Source organism: Choristoneura fumiferana, chromosome 15 (assembly GCF_025370935.1).
Source record: "Choristoneura fumiferana chromosome 15, NRCan_CFum_1, whole genome shotgun sequence".
In the NCBI taxonomy this organism is placed as follows: Eukaryota; Metazoa; Arthropoda; class Insecta; order Lepidoptera; family Tortricidae; genus Choristoneura; species Choristoneura fumiferana.
The window spans coordinates 8,968,738-8,992,623 of NC_133486.1; the positions used below are offsets into that span (position 1 = coordinate 8,968,738).

At 39.1% G+C, this 23,886-nt stretch overlaps 1 protein-coding gene across 3 annotated transcripts in view; it reads left to right on the forward strand.

The window, feature by feature from the left end:
* The window catches only part of Mdr49 (Multi drug resistance 49), a 32,130-nt gene continuing 8,244 nt past the window's right edge, over window positions 1-23,886 (forward strand). The window contains exons 1-19 of one of the 3 annotated variants that reach the window (XM_074098393.1): window positions 1-180; window positions 10,212-10,391; window positions 10,678-10,720; window positions 11,625-11,818; window positions 12,931-13,075; window positions 13,950-14,050; window positions 14,263-14,434; window positions 14,532-14,656; window positions 14,742-14,931; window positions 15,114-15,335; window positions 15,705-15,946; window positions 16,144-16,231; window positions 16,821-17,029; window positions 17,505-17,674; window positions 18,503-18,762; window positions 19,206-19,357; window positions 20,086-20,200; window positions 20,573-20,822; window positions 21,403-21,526. In XM_074098393.1, coding sequence (XP_073954494.1) covers window positions 10,228-10,391; window positions 10,678-10,720; window positions 11,625-11,818; window positions 12,931-13,075; window positions 13,950-14,050; window positions 14,263-14,434; window positions 14,532-14,656; window positions 14,742-14,931; window positions 15,114-15,335; window positions 15,705-15,946; window positions 16,144-16,231; window positions 16,821-17,029; window positions 17,505-17,674; window positions 18,503-18,762; window positions 19,206-19,357; window positions 20,086-20,200; window positions 20,573-20,822; window positions 21,403-21,526 — 2,966 coding nt within the window. In that variant the 5' untranslated portion in view covers window positions 1-180; window positions 10,212-10,227. Of the gene's footprint in view, window positions 181-6,273; window positions 6,386-9,533; window positions 9,661-10,211; window positions 10,392-10,677; window positions 10,721-11,624; window positions 11,819-12,930; window positions 13,076-13,949; window positions 14,051-14,262; window positions 14,435-14,531; window positions 14,657-14,741; window positions 14,932-15,113; window positions 15,336-15,704; window positions 15,947-16,143; window positions 16,232-16,820; window positions 17,030-17,504; window positions 17,675-18,502; window positions 18,763-19,205; window positions 19,358-20,085; window positions 20,201-20,572; window positions 20,823-21,402; window positions 21,527-23,886 lie in introns of those variants that run through there. The other 2 variants (XM_074098392.1, XM_074098394.1) reach the window with 2 other exon arrangements.

Sequence of the window (23,886 nt, forward strand, 5' to 3'; positions counted from 1 at the left end):
GCCAAAATTCCGTCAGTCCGTTGCCAACAGCTGATCGAACCACGCGCGCTATCGGCCATATTGGATTTTCCCGCGCTTTTCAGCGCAAGCCAACACAAATCCTTATGACGAAAGTTAACTTTGAAAGTGTAAATATAAACAGTTTTAAGTGTTGTGATAATAATTTCTACAAGATATTAGGTAAGCGTAAAGTTACAGTCAATTTTCAAAGCTGGCATGCTGCCAATTCTCGGTAGGCATTACCTACGCGTGGAACGCGAGACCCCTTTTAGGTTTTCCCAATGTTTGCACTGTTTGGGGTGGAGAATTATGAAACTATTCTAGACACCGATTTGTTCGAATTCGATAACTGAACCAACTGAGGTTCTCAAGTTAATAAATAAATAATAAATATCAGGGGACAATTCACACCAATTGACCTAGTCCCAAAGTAAACTTAGCAAAGCTTGTGTTATGGGTACTAAGCAACGGATAAATATAATTATATAGATAGATACATACTTAAATACATATTACACATGCAAGACCCGAGAACAAACATTCTTTTTTTTTCATACAAATATCTGCCCCGACACCTAGATTGAAATACGAGTACATCCTTTGCGTAAGTTGAAGTGCCTCAAGTAAGTATACTTATTATATTAGTTAATTGTATTCGGCCTTATAATTTCACTTCGTTTCGGAACCAGATTACTTTTCATACCTGCAACATTTTACTGGAAGTGATCCGTTGTTTTTGCTTGTTATATTCTTTATTCATTTATTTCACTTAACTAAAAGAGTACCTTAAATAACTTATAAAAGACTAAAATCCTCCGATATTGTCATTTCAAAGTACAATATCCTATCCTATACCTAAGAAACCATATACTTTTAGATTAAACTAGCTTTAATAAAAAACCTAAAATCGCGAGCTTTAATTTTCAGCGCTTTAATTAAAATTAAAGAAGTCTCTGTTTCATTGCAATATTCTTACTGGCAATATTTCTCAGTTTTAAGCATTAGATACGATACATAAGTACCAACCAGTCGTCTACTTTTTGCTCGTTGAATAGAAAAGCCGCTAATTTTGTTAAATCCGGTTAGTGCCGGATTTAGAGGTCTGGAGGCATTGGGGCAACAAGAATGTTATAAAAACTGAACAGTTGCTAAACCCGTTGACTTTTTTTTTACTGCGGGGGCCTCCTCCCTTTTGGAGGTCTCGGGGCTGTAGTCCGAATACCCTCCTCTAAATCCGGCCCTGAATGCAGTCACTAATATCACTATGGATGAATGTACATATACATACATCAAAAGGGTCATCATCAGAGCGTATGTTCCTCATAGTTTTCGTGGACACTTTTCTGTAAAAATGGCAGAAGACTCTGATACCGATTTTTAGTTATCTGATAGAAGATATCATTCTTAATTATCTACATGTGAAATTTTTGACAATTATTATTGAGACAAACTCTTCTTTATGAAAAGTCTTAATTTTACCAATTCTTAATTTTCTGAATGCTTCATTTTACTCATTAGATATAACAGAGGCTAAGCTTGTGCTTGCACAAGCAGGCAGTTAATAAATGTTGAATACTTAGTCAAAAACTAATTTATATTATGTTCAACTTATTTCCTTCCATCTTCTGTTTTTCTCGCTGTGGTGAGTTGAACAATTGTGTCCCGCTTGACTGTAATAGTTATTTAGCATTTCGTGCCTTGAAACACTCGACTACGCTCAATATTTTTCTTTTGGATCATTCGTATTTCAATATAAGCTGTACTTGCATCGAACAGTTGTAACTTTCCACCCTTGCATAACAGTAAGTAACTATTTTAACTATTGCTATGTTTCTAACGCTACGTCGCTACGTAGGCGCCGCGTAGCAATGTCTACAGTTCTAGCGTATCTGTAACCGTAGCATTCCTCCACGTAGCGAGTTGACGTAACTCTAGTAAATCATATTTTATTTATTGTAATTTTTTATACTTCGTAACCATGAGAGATTTATTAATTAATTTAACATATGAGTAAAATTCTTGCGTAGCTTATTATAAATTTAGATATATACACTTTTAACAATCCAGGACGTTATAGCAGATATTGTAGAATACAAATGGGGCGTGAGGAGAATATCTAACCAAAGGAGATTAAAATGGAGAAAAGCTTGTCTGTATAGGTGTTTATGTAAATAATACTCTTATGTACTGGCGTCGTCTCGACGCCGTACGAACTTGGTACTAAAGATTTATGAGCGAATTAAGTGTTGGACTCAACAAGTAAAGGAATAAACTCGGGCACTGTTACTAGGCTCATAGTAGAACAACTTAGACTTTTAACAATCTTACTAAATAGGTACTTAGTTAAATTATTATATGCTTTGTGAAGTTCCTATTCTTAGTGGTTATGGCGCTTCGCGCCTGACGACAGTCTGACCTCACCTAACACTATCAACCAGCACTTTTAAATTTGTATTCCTACTTAACGCAAAACGCAATTGGTATACCTACTTAAAAACGACTATTTGAGGAAACCTCGGGCAAGTGGAAAATGAACTAGGTACTACTTACTTAAAACATTTTTACGGCAAATATAGTATAATTATAGATAGTATCGTCAAAAGGTGAAACGAACAAATAACGAACACTGTCGTCGAAAAACTGTAACTAACACGGAGCATTTTCGGACAAATTAAATTCGGATTAACATAAGTGATTGCAATAGTTTTACTGTTATTATATATATACCTACTAGCTGTTTTCCGCGGCTTCGCCCCCGTTGTAATTTTTTTTAATGTTCTTCCATAAAAACGTTCTCCTGACAATAACGAACACAACAAAGAAAGAATTAGCGAAATAAGTCCAGCCGTTCCCGAGTTTTACGCTTAGGAACACATTTTACTTACGATTTATTTTTATTTATAAATAGATATGTGTTACACATAGCCCAGTTCACTCAGTAGGAAACATGCAAGCATATTTTTTATTTGTTGTTTCTTTAAAAAAATATGGCTCTGTCCATCGGAGGACAATTTTGTCAGTGTCTAGTAGTTTTGCCGTTGTACGGTAAAAAAATTCTAGAAAACGAAATATGAGAGGTATGGTGGATGAACGATAACAGCGCGAATCTTTTTTATTTGTAATTACGAGTACAATTATTGTTTGACAAACCGAGTAGTGTTAGATTTTTTTTTCAATATCTTAAAAATATGGACGTTTTACTTCGTGAATTAGACAGAGAGATCCGACATGAACTATCACGTCACATAACACGATGGCCATAGAAATAACCCATACTTACTTATCAAATTTCACTTTTCTAGAATATGATGGAATGCCGACTTAATTCACTCGTATCCATGTACTTACTAATATTATAAATGCGAAAGTGTGTTTGTGTGTTTGTCCGTCTTTCACGCCGTAACGGAGCGACGGATCGACGTGATTTTTGGCATAGATATAGTTTGTGGGCCCGAGAGTGACATAGGCTTTTTACCCCGGAAAAATGCACAGTTCCCGAGGGAACAGCGCGATAACCGAATACCACGCGAGCGGAGCCGCGGGCAAAAGCTAGTTTTTATATATTTTTCAACGCATAGTTATCGATTGGATTTGGTTTTGTCATTAGTTTTTTAGTTTTCAGTTTTGTACCTTATCAAGTTATTTAAGGAAAAAATTGGGTTCCATGCATATTCCCTATTAGCGCGCACTGAAGCCTAAGTCATCGTTTTTTCCCAATCTAGCTCCAATAACGAATAGAGAGGTTACTGGGGTTGAAGGCCCCGGGGTGCCGACGCGCCGACCGTGACGTCACCAAATTACGACATCCGTCCGTCGTTGACTAATATGTGTCTAATGCATTTTTCGTCGAGCATGAATTTCTCTTGTCACAAAGGTAAGTATCGTAACAAACATAACTAATATTGCATTGTCTAATAAGAAAATGATATAAGTAAATAAGTAAATAATATCGCACGTATAACCGCGAAATACCAAGATAAAAGGTTGGCAATTGATTTTTCGACCCGTAAAGCCCCATTTAGACCATTCAAGAACTTGCGTACACGTTGCATTACATCGCAGACTATTAAGGGACAATGAATTTAACTAGTTATCACACAAATACTAATACCGAAATGTAGTAAAACTTGCAAGTACCTAAGTTCTCACATAGTGTAAATGGGACTTAAATATTTGGTCAAAAAAAGTTTCTCAAGAATCCCAAAAGGCCTCGCGGTAGATTCATCTCGAAAAAGCTCACCAACATGAACAGCCTTGCTGTATGCAAACGGGTAATTCAACTAGAGGTAAAACTTGATCGACTGCACCGCCCAACATAGCACAAAATATGCCGCCACCTGCGTCAATAAGTTACGCAACAACACCTGACCAGCACTAACATACGCCACCGTCTATCAATATACTCCCAGACACCGCATAGATTCACTAAATCTAATCTTAATGCTGAATATATAAGAACTTCTAATGCAGTATTGAATAGCTAGTGAGTTTGTCTGCCCGCATTTAATTACAAGAATAACCGTCTGGCAATTGCACTTGGCTAGTGACAATGTCCCATTATAAACTAGCTAATTCACGTCGGTCTGGCCCTTGAACTAAATCGATGAGTTACGGGTTATGTTAGTCTTCTAAGACACACACTTGACAGAGCGGTCGTAGGTTGAGGATCAACAGTGAACCTCAACCCACACACAGATTCGAACTGCTAGAGACCTAGGGAATGGAATTCGCTCCCATCGTTTGTATTTCCGGATAAATACATCTATACTTGGTTTGGTTACGTATTTAACTAAATGTAAATAAAGAACGTCAATTGGTGTCTTAAATATTGAAATTCCCCATTAAACTATCTAAACATTTACATTTCTGTATTGAAATACACTAGTCTAGTTTGTACCTACTACAATGATAGATAAGTGAAATGTTTAAAATCCTTAAATGTACCAAATCGTGTAACATAACCGTGTTTTGGCTTATTGGAATCGTTGTGAGATGTACTTTGGCTACGAATCACTAAAAAGTGAGAAATTAAGAAAATTATTAACAAGAAAGTAAAAACGACTCCAATAAAATAGAATAAAAACATAAAATGGAACCGACTACAAAAACCCTTGAAAACATTTTTCTAGGTACCTGTACCTACTAGCTCGAAGTCGGTGAGTCAGCACGACCCAGCAGGAGTGATTGAAACCACCTACGAATAGGAAACCACTCATGCAGGTGAGGTAGACGACTATTGTTCCACTCCTGCTGGCTCGTGCTGAGGCACCGACTTCGAGCTAGTAGGTACCTAGAAAAATGTTTTCAAGGGTTTTGTAGTCGGTTCCATTTTTTTTTTTTGGAGTCGGTTTTACTTTTTTGTTAATTTTTTTACAGAAAAGTGTCCACGAAAACTATTAGGAACATACGCTCTGATAATGACCCTTTTGATGTATGTACATTCATCCATAGTGATATTAGGCACTTGTCCCACCGCCGACGATGAGCGAGAAGCGAGTAGAGCGAGTAACTGGAAACGAGTGGGCGAGCAGCGAGAAGCGAGAGTAAGTTTTGTCGCTCGGCTGTAAGCGAGTGTTCGCGTGCGACAGGCGATTACTCGCTCCACTCGACTCGCTCGTGCGGGCGGCGCCAAGCTGACTCGCTGAGCGAGTGTCTATAGCTCAGCGAGTTTTATAGCTCTTGTCGCTGCCACAAAAGATGTAAGAGCGAGTTCTCGCCGATAGTGTGAACAGCCAGCGATCAACTATTAATATATGTATCTCTTTTACTCACACAGGATCTTATATCTTTTGTTCGTTTCTTGAGCGAGAAAATAGTCGATAGCCAATCGTTTCCTCGCTGGCGGTGAGACAAGTGCCTTAGTGACTACATTCAGGGCTGGATTTAGGGAAGGTTATTCGGACTACAGCCCCGAGGCTTTACATTTTTGTTAAAAATTTTCTTTATTTCTCATGACTAGTTGCAAGCGCTGGAAGCCTCGCGGTTACGAGTATATCCAATTGTATGTGCAGTCGTAGTCGCATCCTGCATCCATCACAAGTGCATGTGTCACTGCTGTTATAAATCAATTATTTTCTTCTTCTACACGTGAAAACTCTTTCTTGCTAAAATAATGTAAAAGCGAAGAGATAAGTTATGGCATGAGAGAGAAAGAGAGCGAGATACTAATAATGATGTATCTGAGAAGGATGAAGTATATCTCATCTTGCTCGCTTTGCTTTAGAAGTCAACTGCTACTTAAATCGATCAGCTCAGCTATTATTCGCACGTGCGGAACCCTTTATCAGTGGTAGTAAACCGTATCCAACAAGACGCCCAGAACTGAAGTTTAATCGGCTAATACTTCATCAAGAAATCGCATGGGCATTAACGCCTGCCATCACAGGTAATTAAAGCATGACAAATCCATTCGACTTTCCGTAGGAAATGCAATACTTTTTTATTAGCATACGAGTGCTAACTCGACACATACTTAGTATGTTCTAGGCCCTAGAATCTAGGGATTAAATCGAAAATTAGATTTTGGTATAACCGGACTTATCACGCTGAAACACACGAGCAATATTTACCTCGACGTTTCGACCACTTTATAGTGGCCGTGGTCACGAGTAGACTGACCACGACTGACTGTACTGTAGTTTACTACTAAGTCCTGTTTGTGGTATTTTGACTTGAACTTGATTTTGGTACTAAGTAGGTAACATGTGCTTGTGTAGTACATGTAGGTACTAAGTACCTACCAAAAATAATTACTTTCTGACGCTTTACTAGAGCGAACTATGCAGTCTCCTTTCTGCTCTTCGTAAGGTAAACGTACGAGTGGCATCCTTAATCTTCTGTCATTAGCAATAGAGATGACAGCAGGGTGTCGTCTATTGGGCATTAGCGTGTCCAGCACTCGAACGTTTACCTTATTTCTCTCCAGATATCGTACTGCATGTACCTATTAGACTATAAGTACATACTCGTAGAGTACGCCGTGCTAAAGTGTCGTACAGCGTGAAGTCAGGCGGATCTTTAACTGGCTACATCTTCATAATTTTTTGTTTATCACGTTTTATTCCTCGTAGTCGTTGGAGCGACGACTTGGTTAAGATCGCGGGATCGCGGTGGATGCGGAAAGCACAAAACCGGTCTGAATGGAGAGCCTTGGGGGAGGCCTATGTCCAGCAGTGGACGTCTTTTGGCTGACATGATGATGATGATGATGATGATGATTCCTCGTAGAGGTGAGACGTACTAGGCAAAACGCGGACTGAGTCTTGCGAGTACGCGTCCACAAAAAGACTAGATCCAAAGACTAGGTCCACGAGTATCTACGAGTACTTAACTCAATTGACTCATTGCGTAAACAAAATGATTCCCGTAAATGCGCTTCCGTAATTGCGTAGGTATACGCGTACTAGTTTTAGTTTTACGAAAATCGAACTACCGAATTCCACGTCACAGTTCAGTCTTCACACTTCATATTTTTTTTAATTTTGACTAATATTAAATACCGACTAAAAACTTCCCTTCATACTTTATACAGGCTTAGGATTGTCAGCAATTTTTATAAAATTTTCAATTAAAAAGTGTACATAAATGCTAGTTTTCAAGTTGGCGGAACGTTGTCAGCCGCCGTACTCCTAAATACTCGTACGCTAAAAGAATCGCGGGCGGGAACGCGTACTCACGCGTCCAAGCCAAAACCTATTCCAGTAAATACGTCTCACCTCTAATTCCTCGTGTTGCCAAAGAAAAAATATGTGTCCAATATTATGTGACAATCTAACTATTCTAACTGATGGATTAATTAGTTTTTTTATGACACTAGCCTTATACTCGTACTCCTTACTTTCCTTCCTAAATTATGTCCGAACACGAAGCAATAAAATTGATATCTAGTCATCTTTATTTACTTGTCGCTATAAAACAATAGAAGCAATGACAGATAAGAACACGGTAACACTTTAAAGCTAATGTTAGCCAAAGCACATTCAACTGTAAGTGGGTAGGTACTTGAAATATGTAAATATTTGTCGTGCACTTGTAGAGTCAAGTCATCGGTCCACGACTTCAACATCATCACAGAATAAAGTGGGGATAGGACGAACATTTATTTTTGAAATGTGGGCAAATTGTTACAAGTGAAATAATTAAAACCTTGAACAATGAAGTATATTAGACATTGCTACGGATTGTAATTACCTATATGTACCCATTAATGAGCTCCTGATTCAGCAAGAGTGCACGTAGTCGATGCGCAAAAAAGCCAAAACGAGTTTGATTAGATGAGAGGAGTAATCAGTAAGGGTCCGACAAAGAGTTAGTAAGAGTCAAAAATAGCGGAAGCTATGCTATTATACATACAGTCTTTTAAACAGTATAATACATAAACTACAATATATATTATATAGTATACATATATATATATGTAACCATAATACAAACTATACATGTGAATATAAAACAAAGTAATGTCCTCAAATATTTAAGGAGAAGGTGTAAGCCACATCCTTCTCAAGCCCTCCCTGGAAGATCCTACGGTGGGAGATTGCCTGCTGGAGGTCGGTAACCGATTCCACAGGCTGGCAGATTGCACTTTAAAAGATTTCACTGTTTCACCACCCATTGATTAGTCTTAACTGACGGTTAAATGTCCGTGCTGGCCGTCTCTATTTGTTTTGTTCGAATAGACGGAGACGGCATCACATTTAACCGTCAGTTAAGACTAATCAATAGGTGGTGAAACAGCCCCTTAGAGTATGTTTTGGAAGAGGTAGAAGGACAGGAATTTAAATAAAGCTTTATTATAAAAATAAATACAGTAGTTAAAATCACTCAAAAAATTCAGGCAGCGTCCACGTCTTCTCATAGCAGTTATTTTAGGATATATTTCCAAATTATTGTCTCAATTAATTGAAAAGATGTGTTAGGTAACTGACTGTGGTAGGTTTCCCAGAGACCAAGGTGATCTGGAATGCCGTTAGCAATAAGTATCGGCTCATCCAATACCTCGAAGCAGTCTGTAAGCATACTGTTTCACTGAATACATATTAATCCTACCCCCTCTACTTGTACGTAATTAAGACTAGTATATAAGCTCTCAATATTAAATACATCAATATTCCATAACCAAGAGCCGTCGTACACTCATTGCCCACACGGGCGCAGCCCCACACCACCAAAATTTGAAACTGTTATTTACAGCTTAAAGTTTACACACCGTTTGCATCTTCAAGATAAATGTGCCATTTCTCTATAGGTACTAATACTCTTTGATGTGCCTCTACAGAACCCTTACAGAACCACAAAATTAAGTTAATCCAACCTACACATATCTATCTCTTTGATAGTTATCAAGTAGAAATAATAGTCATAGACGCATTCTTCTACTGTCAACTGTCAAGTCTATCAAAAGTTAAAGCGAGGAAATATTTTGCAATTTTTATTATAGTTAATAGGCTTACCGGTAGTTTATTTTCCAACCTCGGCATTGCCGAATTCATCGATAGTATCGATGGAGCTGTCCCTTAAAGAATTGAAATGAATTTTAGTGATAAAACTTAAGTAATAGTAATAACGATAAGGTGAAATAACATATATGAATTAAGTAAAGTTAAGCTATGGATAAACTTGCTTGAATTCACCAACTCAAATTTATAAAAAGGACATACGGTTAGTATTAGTCTGCTCTATTATAAATTATTATAACTTATATCTGAATATTTCAGTCATTCTCATTTTTCTGTGTAAAAAAGTTAATTCGGTTGATAATTTAATTTACAACTGATATTTTGAAAAATCCATGTATCTCTTTCTAAAAAGCTTCTCTATACAGTATCAAAGTATGCTACTTGCGTATGGCGTCACTTTCTAATGTTGATTTTCAACATGAACTCGTGACTCTAGTATATGTAAAGGTAGCTTAAATTTTGTTTTCCCGTTCACTAACACGCATTGTTAAGTTTTATAAATAATAAACAATCAAATACCATATTTCCCTAACAGTACGCTATACTTGTACTTTTAATTAGATTTCTTCCTCCAAAGAAAAGCTTTACACTCCCAGAAGAAGCTACAAATTTACCCACAGGATTAAGATGTTCTGATTGTGCAACAAGGAATGCAAAGCAAAGGATAACCACTGGTCCAGGCAACTCTAAAGAGATGGCCATTTGCCACCTACAGTAAAAAAAAAACTCGTTTGAATTTCTCTTTTTTTTCAGATCGGTTGACCCGAGAATGAAACGCGATGATTCGATAAAAAGCGTCAGTAAGTTCACGCCGACGCGGCGCCTGAGCGGGCAAGGCGCCGGACTCGCTCTCGGCTTCCGTCAGAATTCGCTTACCATCAGTGCGCTAGCTCAGCAATCTGCTTACTTAGCTGAGAAAGCGCTCAAAGAAGGGTAAGTTCTAAGCTAACTAGACGGGAGAACGCATAGGCTTGGCCTTTTTGGCTTGTATCAAAATTTATACGCTAGCTAAGTAAGTAATCGGCTTACTTAGCTGAGAAAGCGCTCAAAGTTCTAAGATAAGAAGACGGAAGTAAGTAAATAATTTCACACATAAAGTCCGAAAAACTCAGAGACCTACTCAACTACCATCTGCTTTATAGGTCTAAGCCACTAAGGCCTGAATTGATCTTCAGAAAACAGGAATAAAAAATTATAATGTTTTCTTTATTCTTTTCAGAGATCCAGATAATCTAGGTACTGCTGTTTCCGTACGGAAGCTTGTAAGTATTTTAAGGTTTTTCATCTATACTATAATCAGGTTAGGCTATGGTCTCCATTATTGTAGAGCCATACTGTAACCACTTGCTGGCTGCAGTACGAATGGGCCGGTCCGAACGGTTTAGCACCACACTCCCATAGAATACCTTGATCCCATAGAATAAATTCTTTTTTTTTTTAACAAAAATGGAACCAACTTCAAAAACCTTGAAAATATTTTTTTTCATACTTTTTCGTGATTTGTAGCCAAAGTGCATCTCACAACGATTCCATTAAGCTCAAACACTGCATAGTTATATAATTTTATAACAGTTCACCAAATGATACTTTCTGAATGTAATTATACTTGACTTGATGTTAAAAATGCCAAAATCGCTATAGATGTGCTTTAACAATTCGAGGGTTGCCCTTGATTTCTCTAAGATCCCATTATCAGATCCTGACTTGGTGTCAATGGGACCACCTCGGAAGTATGCCCTTTAGAACTAAAAAAGATTTTTGAAATTTGGCCCACAATTGGCGGCGTTTTCGCGTAACAAACATACAAAAAAAACATACACTCGAATTGGGAACCTCCTCCTTTTTTTGAGTCGGTTAAAAAGCCGGCAACGGACCAATGACTTTCCTTGAGTAGCTGGTACTCATGGACGGTGGGGATCATTTCCCATCAGATGGCCCTGTTGTTCGTTTTCCTCCCTCTCATAATAAAACAAAAACTAATAAATAACCTAGAAAGGACGTTAGGCGCTGACTGTTCCTCAGAATAAAATCAGCTTACACTATTGAAGCATGGCATTTGATCTTCCCTTGGGACCATCAGTATCCAACAATAGTTCAGGTTCGCGAAACCATGGGAGTTTATTCTGCTGTTCATTAAAATGAATATAAGTAACCCGTTACCCATAGTTCAGGTTCGCGGAACCATGGGAGTTTATTCTGCTGTTCATCGGCGTGATAATGGCCAGCATAAACGGCCTGTTCGTGCCTCTCGGAGTAATCATTTACGGCGAGTTCACGTCGCTGCTGATCGACCGGACAGTGATGACGGGGACGTCCAGCAAGACTTGGTCCGTCGAATTGTTCGGCGGCGGTAAGATACTGTGAGTGTTCTTTGATATTTTTTGGAGAACTAGCCTTAGCTTATTTTCACCACTTCTTTCTGTTTCACGGTGTAAGATGAGGGTAGAGCGAGATGGCGAATTCGATCACGAACGTCAGAGCGTTAGACAATATGGTCACCATTTAGCGAAATTCGATTGTCAAATCTAAGGGCCTCCGCTAAATCACGTGGGTGCACGGCTTAGCGTCCGCACGTCGTGCTGTTTCATAAGGTTTCATAGAGCAGAGACCCGTCTCACGCGCACGCGTTGCACTAAAACGAGCTCGCCGCGCTGATAGATCTGACAATCGAATTTCACTAAATTCGCATGGAATTCTCAAAAATTCTACCAAAAATTACATCATAGTCTTTATTTGCGTCGTATGAAGAACGTCCAGCTAAAATTTCTCTAGCGAAAACTTAGGGGTTGAGATTTGGAGATTTAGCCTATCCCGATCCCGTGGTAATATCAAGATAAAAATTAGCCTATTGTAGCACCGGCTAGCTTGTTTACAAGGTGGTTCGTGAGCGCAGGCATGTGAAGAGAAGAAAACGCAATACGCACATCAAATGATAGTTTTCATGATTTTATACAGCATTATCACAAGTAATAAACATAATCTTATTAGATTCGTATCGGAATAATTGAATACGGACGAGCTTATAGAAAAAGGTCACACATCGTAACGCGGCATCGGTCGTACTGCGCGGGGGCAGCGGGAGCGTATTATTGGTGCGTCCACGCGTGGTACACCACGCTTAGCCGAGATTGGCTGCTGGGGCGCGGCGAAAGATTCGTCCAGTCCGGACGGCCCGGCATTAGAAAAGTGTTGCCGCGCTATACTATGTGTTATTCTAGAATTTCAGCTAACTGCCCATCTTTGAAATGTGCCTCGGTGGTATGGCGCATTAACAACTCGATTGCCACTGGATTAAATAGTATGAAATCAAAGATTTTTGCGAGGCGTCATGTTGACATATCCTCACGCTTCTCTCACACTTTGGGTTCCCTAGCGATTCCAATGCCACTGTTCATGCCACCACTGATATCTTTTTTCAATTAGAACTTTCAATCGTTTTGTATCACCTCTTATTGTTGTATTTCCAACGCAGAACAAACGCAAGCGCAGAAGAGAACCGTCTAGCGTTAATCCGTGACTCGCAGGCGTTCGGCATTGGCTGTGCCACATTTTCACTGCTGCAGTTCATTGCTGGTGCCATTAGCGTTGACTTGTTCAATTATGTGGCCCTCAAACAGGTACTTACAGCAAGCATACCAATACTTAGTCTAAGCTTCTTTCAAACACATAGTATATACTCGTAATTTAGACCATATACTCGTACGTGTAATCAATTAACTAAAGTTTATTCGCCGGGAATTGATAAGTATTATGATAACTTTTGAAAGGTCCTCGAGAGGCGATCACGAGCCGGAAGGCGAAGCATTGGCAGGGCTCCCACTAGGTGGACTATGACGACATCGTGAGCGTTGCGGGCAACCGGTGGATGCAAGTGGCGAGTTGTCGTTCGTTGTGGCGTTCTAAGAGGCCTTTGTTCAGCAGTAGACTTCTTCCGGCTCATGATGATGATGATGATAACGTTTCGGAATAGCGGCTGTCACTTAACTATGACGGATTTCGTTTATTACCGCGCACTTTGATTTTCGTGGTATAATGCACACTGTTCTTGTCCAACGCGCGGGTGGGCGGGTGAACAGAAAACAACACGAAACACCCCAACGACACACGAAGCGCATACCAGAACGGAATGGCATTATGAACGCCGCGTGTTTCTGGTACAGTCGCCATCAGATATATCGGAGCGGCCAAGGTGATCAAAATTATCGAAACATGAACTCTAATACCTTAATAATAGAGTGCATGTGCTAATATTTTTGACCACCTTGGCCGCTCCGAAGTACCTGATGGCGACTGTACCACGACACTCGGTGCGCACATCGATAGCGACGCCCGTCATACAGTTTGCGATAATTTAGCGACAGTCGCAATTCCGACACGTTTTCATAGTACTGAACAACTCTCGGCGAATAGATTTTTGCATGAGATTGAAGTTACTAGGAATGGATGGAATGTCTTTAAATCGTTAATTTGTACTTATTGTTATTTGAACAGATTGAAAGGGTAAAGGAGAGGTTTTTGAGAGCAGTACTTCGCCAAGATATCGGGTGGTACGACTTGAACACAACCATGAACTTTGCCACCAAAGTTTCCGAGTAAGTTATTATTTGTACCTACTGTTCTTTTATTTGAGAGTAGTATAAATTGAATCGCGACTTTCCTGGCACGCACCGTGTGAAAGATGCATATCATACATAAGGGATTAAAAATTCTTTAAATTAACTATTTCAATGGTCAATTTGAAGATAGCATTTCAATAGTCAGTTTACTAAATTGTATGAGATTTCGAACACTTTCTCTTTTCCAGTGACGTGGAGAAGTACCGTGAAGGCATAGGTGAGAAGGTCCCTATGCTTGTTTACCTGGTAATGTCTTTCGTCACGGCCATCTTCATATCACTGTACTACGGTTGGGAGTTAACACTGGTCATTCTGGCTTGTACTCCTGTTATTATAGCAACCACTGCTGTAGTCGCTAAGGTATCCATTTTGTCTTGTAAGATTATCTAACAATTGTTGCAGAAATATCAGTAAAAGAAAATTCCAGTTTACGTTGATGATTTGTTTACACATGCAGGTCCAATCGTCGTTGACAACGCAAGAACTGAAAGCATACAGTATAGCCGGCGTGATAGCCGAGGAGGTGTTGTCTTCAATTCGGACTGTAGTTGCATTTGGAGGGGAAGAGAAAGAAATACAAAGGTATGGAAACACTTAAATAAAAACAGTACAGCTGTTCTCATTTGTTAGATAATGAATTTAGGATTTGACACGGCTCTTTTTCCAGATATGAAGTCCGCCTTAGTCCAGCTAAAAAGACTGGCAGTAAAAAAGGAATGTATTCCGGGATAGGAAGTGGTGTGATGTGGCTCATCATATACGCGACTTATGCTTTGGCTTTTTGGTATGGTGTTGGTCTGATCTTGGAGAGCAGACATGAAATTACGCCTGTGTATACGCCTGCTGTTCTCATGATAGTAAGTGACATGTTTTATATCTCCACGGACACAGTTCTAGACAAATATATATTACCTTCTGTTAACTTCTGCAGCTGAAGTTTATTTATGGTCTTTCAAGGTTTAAAAGCTCCCTTTACCTTGAATTTATGAAGCCCTTATACGCATTATGTAATGTTCAAGAAGTCTATTACAATTTCTAGATATTCTTCAGTATACTACAAGGGGCACAGAATGTAGGCCTGACTTCCCCTCATCTTGAAGCTATATCAAACGCGCGAGCATCAGCTGGTGCCATCTTTGAAGTTCTTGACAGAAAGCCTACCATTGACAGCCTTTCGACTGAAGGCACTAAACCAGTATTAGACGGAGATTTGGAACTTAAAGACGTTTGCTTTAGGTATCCAGCGAGAAATGATGTTATGGTGAGTCAAGTTTAAGTTAGAAGTTAGACATTACATCTTTGAAATACATCACAGAAGATAATGTAAGAATTTCCAGCATCTTAGACCTTATTGAAAAAAAAACAGATGCTATTATTTTTTGACTGGTGTCCATCTTAAATGTATGTATGAATAATGTTTTACCGTCGTAATTTGCCGGAAAAGGTCGTATTTATCTTGCTTTCTTAACTAGCTTACTGAAATTTACTGAAGCTAGAGAGAGCAAGATAAATAACGAACATACGAGTACGAGTATTCGAAAAAATACTGTAGGTAACTAATATGAATGAAATTGTCGCTATGTTTAACAATAAATGAAGCACAATATACCAAGTTGTTGATGTTGATTAGGTCCTAAACAGCATATGCCTGAAGATAAACTGTAACGAGACAGTAGCGCTGGTTGGGCCAAGTGGTTGTGGCAAGTCCACCGTCCTGCAGCTCTTGCAGCGGATGTATGACCCCGACGCAGGGACAGTGCTTGCTTCTGGCAAAGATCTGAAAGAAATCAATGTCAGGCATCTCAGGAATCATATTGCCGTGGTGGGCCAGGAGCCTGTGCTATTTGCTGGAACTATTATGGAGAATATCAGGTGATGTGGTGTACTAGAATTATTTGTTTCCTGACCTACCATAGAACGTCCTTATCAAGCAATCCGACGACACTATGATTTTTTTTTGTGAAAAGTTTCTACAGTGGGTCACAATGCAGGTTCTAAACGCTTTTTTGTGGATTGCTTTTTAGAGCTGTACGTGAACGTTTGAAAATTTGATATTCTTTTTCTTATAGAATGAGTAATCCATCTTGTACTGATGAGGAAATATATGTAGCAGCGAAACAAGCATATTGTCATAACTTTATCAAGAATCTGCCGGAAGTGAGTAACTACAATTTTCTGGTAATGTGTCAATAAATGTCAGTCAAACTCTACTCCCTTCTCACCAAAACAGTACCTATAATCAATTTAAAAGTTTTTTCACCAAGTGAAAGTTCCTCTATCTCCGATAATACATTATTATTTCAATCCCGAGAAAGTTCCAAGTTCCCGCGGTTTTTTTATATATAATATATATATTGTTTTTTCTTTTCCCGCAATAATTACGCGTTCAGTTACGTGGGTGCACACTCACCAGCTCCAGCGCTGAAGCTGGTTACAGGGCTACAGCACATGCTGCTGAGTGCATCACACACCAGGGCTACAGCGCACATGCTGAGCTGTCACAGTCAGCAGCATTTGGCTGTCACATCACTCACACACTCAGCACTAATTTCTTTTTTTCTACTCTTCTTTATATTTATGTTTTTTTCAAATTTTTCTCTCTATTTATGTTTTACTGTGTTTTTGTTGTGAGTATGTTTTTTTATGTCAATAAATGTTGAGAGTTTGAGTTTGAGTTTGGATGTCAAATAAAGTGAGCGAGCTAGTCAAAAAAAACAATCCATAGCAAAATCGTGTCCCTTTACAGGGCTACAACACTTTAATAGGCGAAAGAGGTGCCCAGTTATCAGGAGGTCAGAAACAAAGGATAGCTATAGCAAGAGCGCTGGTGAGGAGACCCAAGATCCTGCTTCTTGACGAGGCTACATCTGCTCTGGACTCCCACAGCGAGGCAAAGGTGCAAAGGGCCCTGGACGCAGCCGCGCACGGACGTACCACCATCATGGTGAGCCACAGGTAGATACCTAGTAAGATAAGTTTATTCGTAAACGGCTTGAGTACAGTTTATTGTATCAACGAGATTCAATGATGCTAGGAAACATGTATTTATTTACTGCTACACTTCAATGAAAATGCATTCGAACCTCATGTACAGTCGCCGTAGTCACGTCACGATCTAATAAATTTAGGACTTACTCAAGGCCCGTCATCTTGCGTAGGTAGACAATTTAAATGTTGTCATTTTCAGAATAGATAACAAATTAACGCGAGTTATACCTTACCTGTTTAACAAATAAAATACTTTGACTTTGACATCTATGTATGTTTTTTACGCTGGGCATCTTTATTTCACGGCTTTTTTTTCTACTATATCCTAAAAAGAGTTATCTCCCCCAAACATGCTCATACTTTTTGGGCCGAATAGTTTGATGATTGCCTTTTGAAGTTCGCTATGCTTCTTCTCTTCAATAACCTTGGGGTAACTTTTCAGATTAGCTACAGTCCTCAATGCAAACAGAATAGTTTTCATCGACAAAGGCGAAGTGATTGAAGAGGGCACTCACGAGGAACTACTCAAAATGAAGGGCAGGTACTATCAGCTCGTGTTGGAAAATGAGCCCAGCATCGCACCGCCTTCGTCTAATGTTGATATGGTCAAACGTAAGTGTGTTGCTAAGCGCTGAATAACTTTTTCTCTGAATAATTATAGAGAGCCGAAAAGAAGGTCCCTGTTACAATGTTCTAGCGGCAAATTAAATGAATGACGGATGAAATTTGTATTCCACCTCTTTCTAGAAAAATTAAATTTAGTATGGACTTTCTATGGGTGCCGTGTCATGTGATGTCATAGACGTCATAGTACATATCGTCATGTCACTACTTTGAAAAAATCTCGTATCTAAAATCAATATGTCAACAAAATGTAACCTTGACATAATGTTCATAAAGTCGAAAAAAAAATATCTATTTTGAGGTACTTACGAGTTTTTTTAAGTAGTGACGATATGTTCCCTCTGCCTAATTGCTAGTCTTCGAAGTACTTAGGAACCTAAATCAAACAAAAGCAACCCTTAAAAATCAGTCCAGCAAGCAGCAATAAAAAACTAAATTGAATTGCGACATTATGTTTACACACACACACACACACATACACACATTGTGTTTAGCTTTAGCTAAGTCATTCACATTGGCACAAATATGAAAATCAACTAGAAACTGTAGGATGAGTCGTCCTACAGTTTCTAGTTGATTGACGACATTTTCAAACTATCTAAGTCAGCGTTTCACGTATCTACATCATCAAAACGCACGAATACGTCCCATTTACAACATTACAACTAACTTTAAACATTGATAATATTAATAGCATTACGAGAAAGAAAATTAAAGAGATGCTTAAAATTAGATTTCTCGCGCACGATGGATGGCATGGCAAGTACAAGTTTATCGCCTTTCAACATAAATCGTAGATGAATTATTTTTTTCCAGATGCGAAAATGCACAGGCCAAAACTCAAGAAACTAGTATCAGTAGAATCCATTCAAAGTACGGCCTCCATAGAGTCGTCGGGCTCTGAAGAAAGCGTGGTAGAGGAAGACAAAGAACCAAAGGAGTTCAAACCCTCCACATGGCAGATATTGAAGCTGTGCGAACCTGAGAAATATTTAATGGTGGTTGGCATAATCGCGGCTATTGCTGTGGGCTCTTCTTTTCCAATGTTCGCTATACTTTTCGGTGAAACTTACGGTGTAAGTCATTAGTTATAATTAATAGCTATAGCTATGTCGTTTTAATCCATTTATTGCCATTCAGATTGTGAAACACAACGTACATAGATTGAGTTGATATGGCCGTTTATTGCCGCCTGCATTTGTCCAAGGTTAAAAAATTAAATCGAAACCTGCCTTTGCCCGTATATTGTTGTGCCTGTGTTGTATTGTTGTCTAATGCTCTGGCGCTTGCTATTGCATTTACTATCTCTTTTTACCCCCATCTCATACAGTGTGGTAGAAAGAAATAGTGTAAACTATCGAGTGCGTTAGACAAAAGGTCTCTGGGCTAGCAATGACCCTTGTGAATCGACCTGTAAGTTGGATGACGTCGCAATCACAGCCAACAAAAAGTGCCTACATTCAGTAATTTGTTTGTATTAAAAACGTAATTTTTAACAGAAAATTATTTTATGCCCTAGTTGTTACAAAGCAAGGACGAAGACTGGGTCCGCGGCGAGACCAACTTCATCGCAGTGCTGTTTCTTGCCGTGGGTCTACTGACGGGTTTTGGAATCTTCTTCCAAATCTTTATTTTCAACTTGACCGGCGTGCGGTTGACCGCTCGACTACGGTAATTAAAAAAGGAACAATCAGATTGAGAACTTCAACCTTTTTAGGATTCAATAACCTCAATTGGCAAAAACGGACCCTTACAGGATCATTTGCTGTCCGTTCGTCCGTCTGTCAAGACACTTCCTCAGGAACTCGTGGAGGTACTCACATTTAAAGCTAAAATTTATATCAAACATCAAACTAGCTGTTGCGCGCGGCTTCGCCCCCGTTCCAGTCTTTTGTTTTAAATTTTGATTAGCACAAACCTTGTCGCCATAATAACGAATATAACAAAAAAAGAATTTTCCGATTCGGTGCAGTCGATCGGAAGTTATGGGCATACATACATTTCGGTGATTCATATAGGTATATAGAATAGATAGATACGAGTAGAAAGGTCTACTACCCCTTAAATCAAACTTCTAATCTAAAGATCCAGTTAATAAAAAATATCTTTCCATACAAATTGCTGGGGAGGATCATTAGTGAACCTTCATGACGACTTTCTTGTAAAAATAATGTGATAGTTTCCAAGGCAACGACCTTCGACACTGAAATTCTGGAGATCGTAGCTAGTTCGTAGTTGACTATAGAGAGCGCTACTACACACTCCCACGTTAAGACCCTGAGTCGCCTTTTACAACATCCACGGGAAGAGTCCATTCTATTCTAAAGTAGGAAAATACATTAAGTACTAATTCAGCCTTCTGTTTCCTTGTTTTTATTTTCCATTTTATTTTCCAAAAGGGTGGCTGCTTTTCGAGCTATGCTACGGCAGGAGATTGGATGGTTCGACGATCCTCAAAACGGTGTTGGCGCGCTTTGCTCTAGGCTGGCTGCTGACGCCGCAGCAGTGCAAGGGGTGAGAAATTGAAACAGTTTAGTTTAGCCATAGCCTTTAAATTTCTTCCTTTACTTTTTTTTGTACTTTCATCTTGAATGATGTTTTTGCGAGAATGTTGGTTAGGACTTGTTACAGGGATTCAAAGTCTTCTTGAATAGTTTAGGAGGTTATTCGGTTAGTTTGACTGTATGCCCCTGGCTGTAATAGTTTTTCATCGAATTCTTTTACATTGTGTAGGTTTGATGCGGTAAACAATGAACATCAATATTGAAACGTTTGTTAACCACAATTAAAAAGAGCTCGAAAACACAGGAGTACATGCTGAAATATTTTGGAAGAATTTGAAGACGCCTTGAGGAGGGGCATAACATCCTTTTCACTGATCCTCAGGCCACAGGTACCCGAATCGGCGCTCTAATGCAGGCGAGCGCCACGATCTTGATCGGCATCGCCCTCTCCCTCTACTTCACTTGGCAAATGACCCTGGTCTCTCTGGTCTCCGTGCCTATGGTCATCGGCGCTGTGGTACTTGAAGGACGGGTGCTGACTGAAGGAGCCAGCAAAGTGTTGAAGGCATCGCATAGAGCCACGACGATAGCCACTGAGGCCATCACGAATATCAGAACTGTGTCGGCATTCTGTAAGTAATATCAATAGGAAGTAATATTCATTCTCTTTTTTGCCTATAAATGTTTTTTGGGTTACTAGTCTGTCTCAAGGGTCACTTTTAGGTAAGCCAAGAGACATTTATGGCGACTTGAGAGCCATTTGCAAACTAAAATTGGAAACATAAGTTCAAGAAACCATTATTATCTGCCATAACCATTATTATCTGCCATATCTCTGTTTAATTCCTGTTGTCTTATGCGACATACTCGTATCAGTGATGCATTGTCCGTTTAACCTCCTGGAACTCAGCTTTTTTCCAAATATCGAAGTGCTTTGTACCCCTTGTATCTTCTTCTTTTATCTTGCACACATAATACTTTTCTCTTTCTTTCTCTTTCTTCTTCGAAATCTGTGTGGAAAAGCGCTTTTTCCCCTTCTTGCATGGATAGAGCTTTTTCTCTTATTACGTAGAAATAAAAATTGTAATTCAAACGTTACAATGAGCGGTGCATAACTTTGCTTTTGATCGGAACAAATATAAAAAAGAACTGTAGATTAGATTATTTGTGTTTTTTTCTTGTTGTTACTGATGTAAGGAAATATGTTTCCAGGCGGCGAGGAAGGCATAATCAACCGCTACATCAAAGCTGGTACCGAGGCCCGCAAGACTGCGCGCAATAGCTTGCGCTGGCGCGGATGCGTCTTCTCTTTCGGGCAGACGGCACCTGTGGCCGGGTAAGCACGGGGCTATGGAGGGAAAGGGTGACCTGACCAGCGAATCATGGCATCATAGCGGCAAATTAAAAAAGATAGCGCTGGCAACACATTTCACAGATAAAAAAATGTCTGTCACAAATACGTAACAGGGGGCTTGCTTACACATGCGTGCATTTCGTACATAGTACAAATGAAATGAAATTAAATGAACAGAGACAGCGTGAATTGAAGATCAATTCACGGGGAAGACAGGCCGTTTCCAACTGAAGTAGCTGAAGGTCTATGGGGGAGGCCGTTATGGACATATAACAGTGGACGTCTTACGATTGATGGGTGAATTCATTTAATATAATCTGGCCCTAAGTGCAAAATTCGAACTTCGTATCATGCCGTCCCGCTGACTGGCGCTGAAACTTATATTGTTTAATACGAGAGTGAGACGGACGGTACGATACGAACTTCGGTTTTCGAATTTTTGTAGTACTTAGCATCCCAAAACCCTATTAAACTCTTGACTCCAGAAATTCAAAAGCTGATTCATCAGCGTAACTTTCATCATCACATTGATGAGACATTCCTCATCAATATCCGTGGTTCAAGTTCCGCGTTTGTGTAAAGCAACTATAAAACATAGTACTTATAATAACTTTGCCACCCTCTACCATGAGCTATACAAAATTTCAATGAACGATTTCTACTTCAATTAGACTACAAACAGGCTTAGGTTTTCCAATAATTTATTTTACAATGCACGTGCTCGGAAAGTGCCTCTTGACGTGGGTCAACATATCCATAGAAATTAGTGATTCCTGCACGCATCCACAAGTGTGCAGTAAAGTTGTATGGATTTTACTTACCGCACTTGTGCGGTAAAGTAACTTTTTAAATTGCCAAATTATGTCCAAACTATTGTTAAAAAAATAAGTCTAAAGAGTCGTTATAGTTAGGCTTTGAACAAATAAGAAACGTTTGATGCAACCAACTGAATATTTACTGATAAGATAATACAGATTAATCACGACAGAAAAGAGAACGTTAGTTTTTTTTTCATGTAAACTCGTATTTTAATTCCGTCTAAAGTTATGAAAAAAAAGGAAATAAATTTGAGTCCAATTCGGACCGTGCGACGTCAAGCGCGCGCACTCGAAAGTTAACCAATGAGCTTCCAGTGCGCGCGCACGACGTAGCACGAACCAATCATGGTTACCCGTTCGCGCCTGTCATGAAACCCCGCCAAAGTAATGTCCATAAGTTCAGTCCGGTGAATTAATTTTTGATGAGTAAATTAAAATGAAGAGTTTAATGATGAATTTATATCTGACTTTACGCCGCCTTACGTCCTTCACGAAGCACATATTGTCAGTGACAAACTCAATGCTGAACAAAATATGTGAACTATAATATACATAACTAAGTTAATAAACATCTTAAATTGATAGAATAATCTACTTCTACACACATGGATATTTATAACATCTACCGGTATGTCTTATTCTTATTTATTTGCTTTTATCTATTAGAATTAGTGAACCATTTTGATTAATTTACAGTTCCAAAGCTAAAAATCTCAGATTTACGGTAACTTTTTGTTAACAGCTGGTAGATTAGATACATAATACATATACTTGATGATAATTAACTATTACACGGATTTATTCACGGGTTGCACTGATATTTAGCATTATATAGGAGCGTGCAGTAGATAAGGACTAGCCAATATAAGTGTGGAAAATGTCAAGCAAAAAGGGCTAATAATTAATCATAAAAAATCACGATACTAAAACAAAGTCTCCTTTACCTATCATTAGTAGCTGTAGCTGTTCTAATCTTCTGAGTCAATGATTGTTATGAAAGTTGGTTTAATAAAGTGTATACGGTAACGATTTTGGTTTGGCGTGCATATCGGTATGTATATCTACTGCCTGCTACTGTAGTAAAAGGAGTATGGCAAATAAATGATGTAGTCACTGCCTCGATTTTTTTCCTCGCTTAATGCATTGTAAAACGTTGTATGATATACGTGTCAAAAGTAGGAAATTCCCAACTCGTGCCGGCTCAAAACACTCGCTTCGCTCGTGTTTCAAGTTCTCCGCCACTCGTTGGGAATTGCCTACTTTCCGCACTTGTATCATAAATAACTATTATTGTTCCACGAGAGCAGTAATAGTTACATTCACCCCACCGTGAGGTTAATATGACTATTATAAAAAATAAAATAAACGGATCTTATGGCATACGGATGCTACGAGAAGAGAAACGGGTCTTATGGGTATGGTATACGGACGCTATGAGAAATGGGTCTTTTGGCGTACCGTATCGACCGTAGGATTTAGGAAAGGGTATTTTGGGAAAAGGGTGGAACGTTCCGAAACCGAACA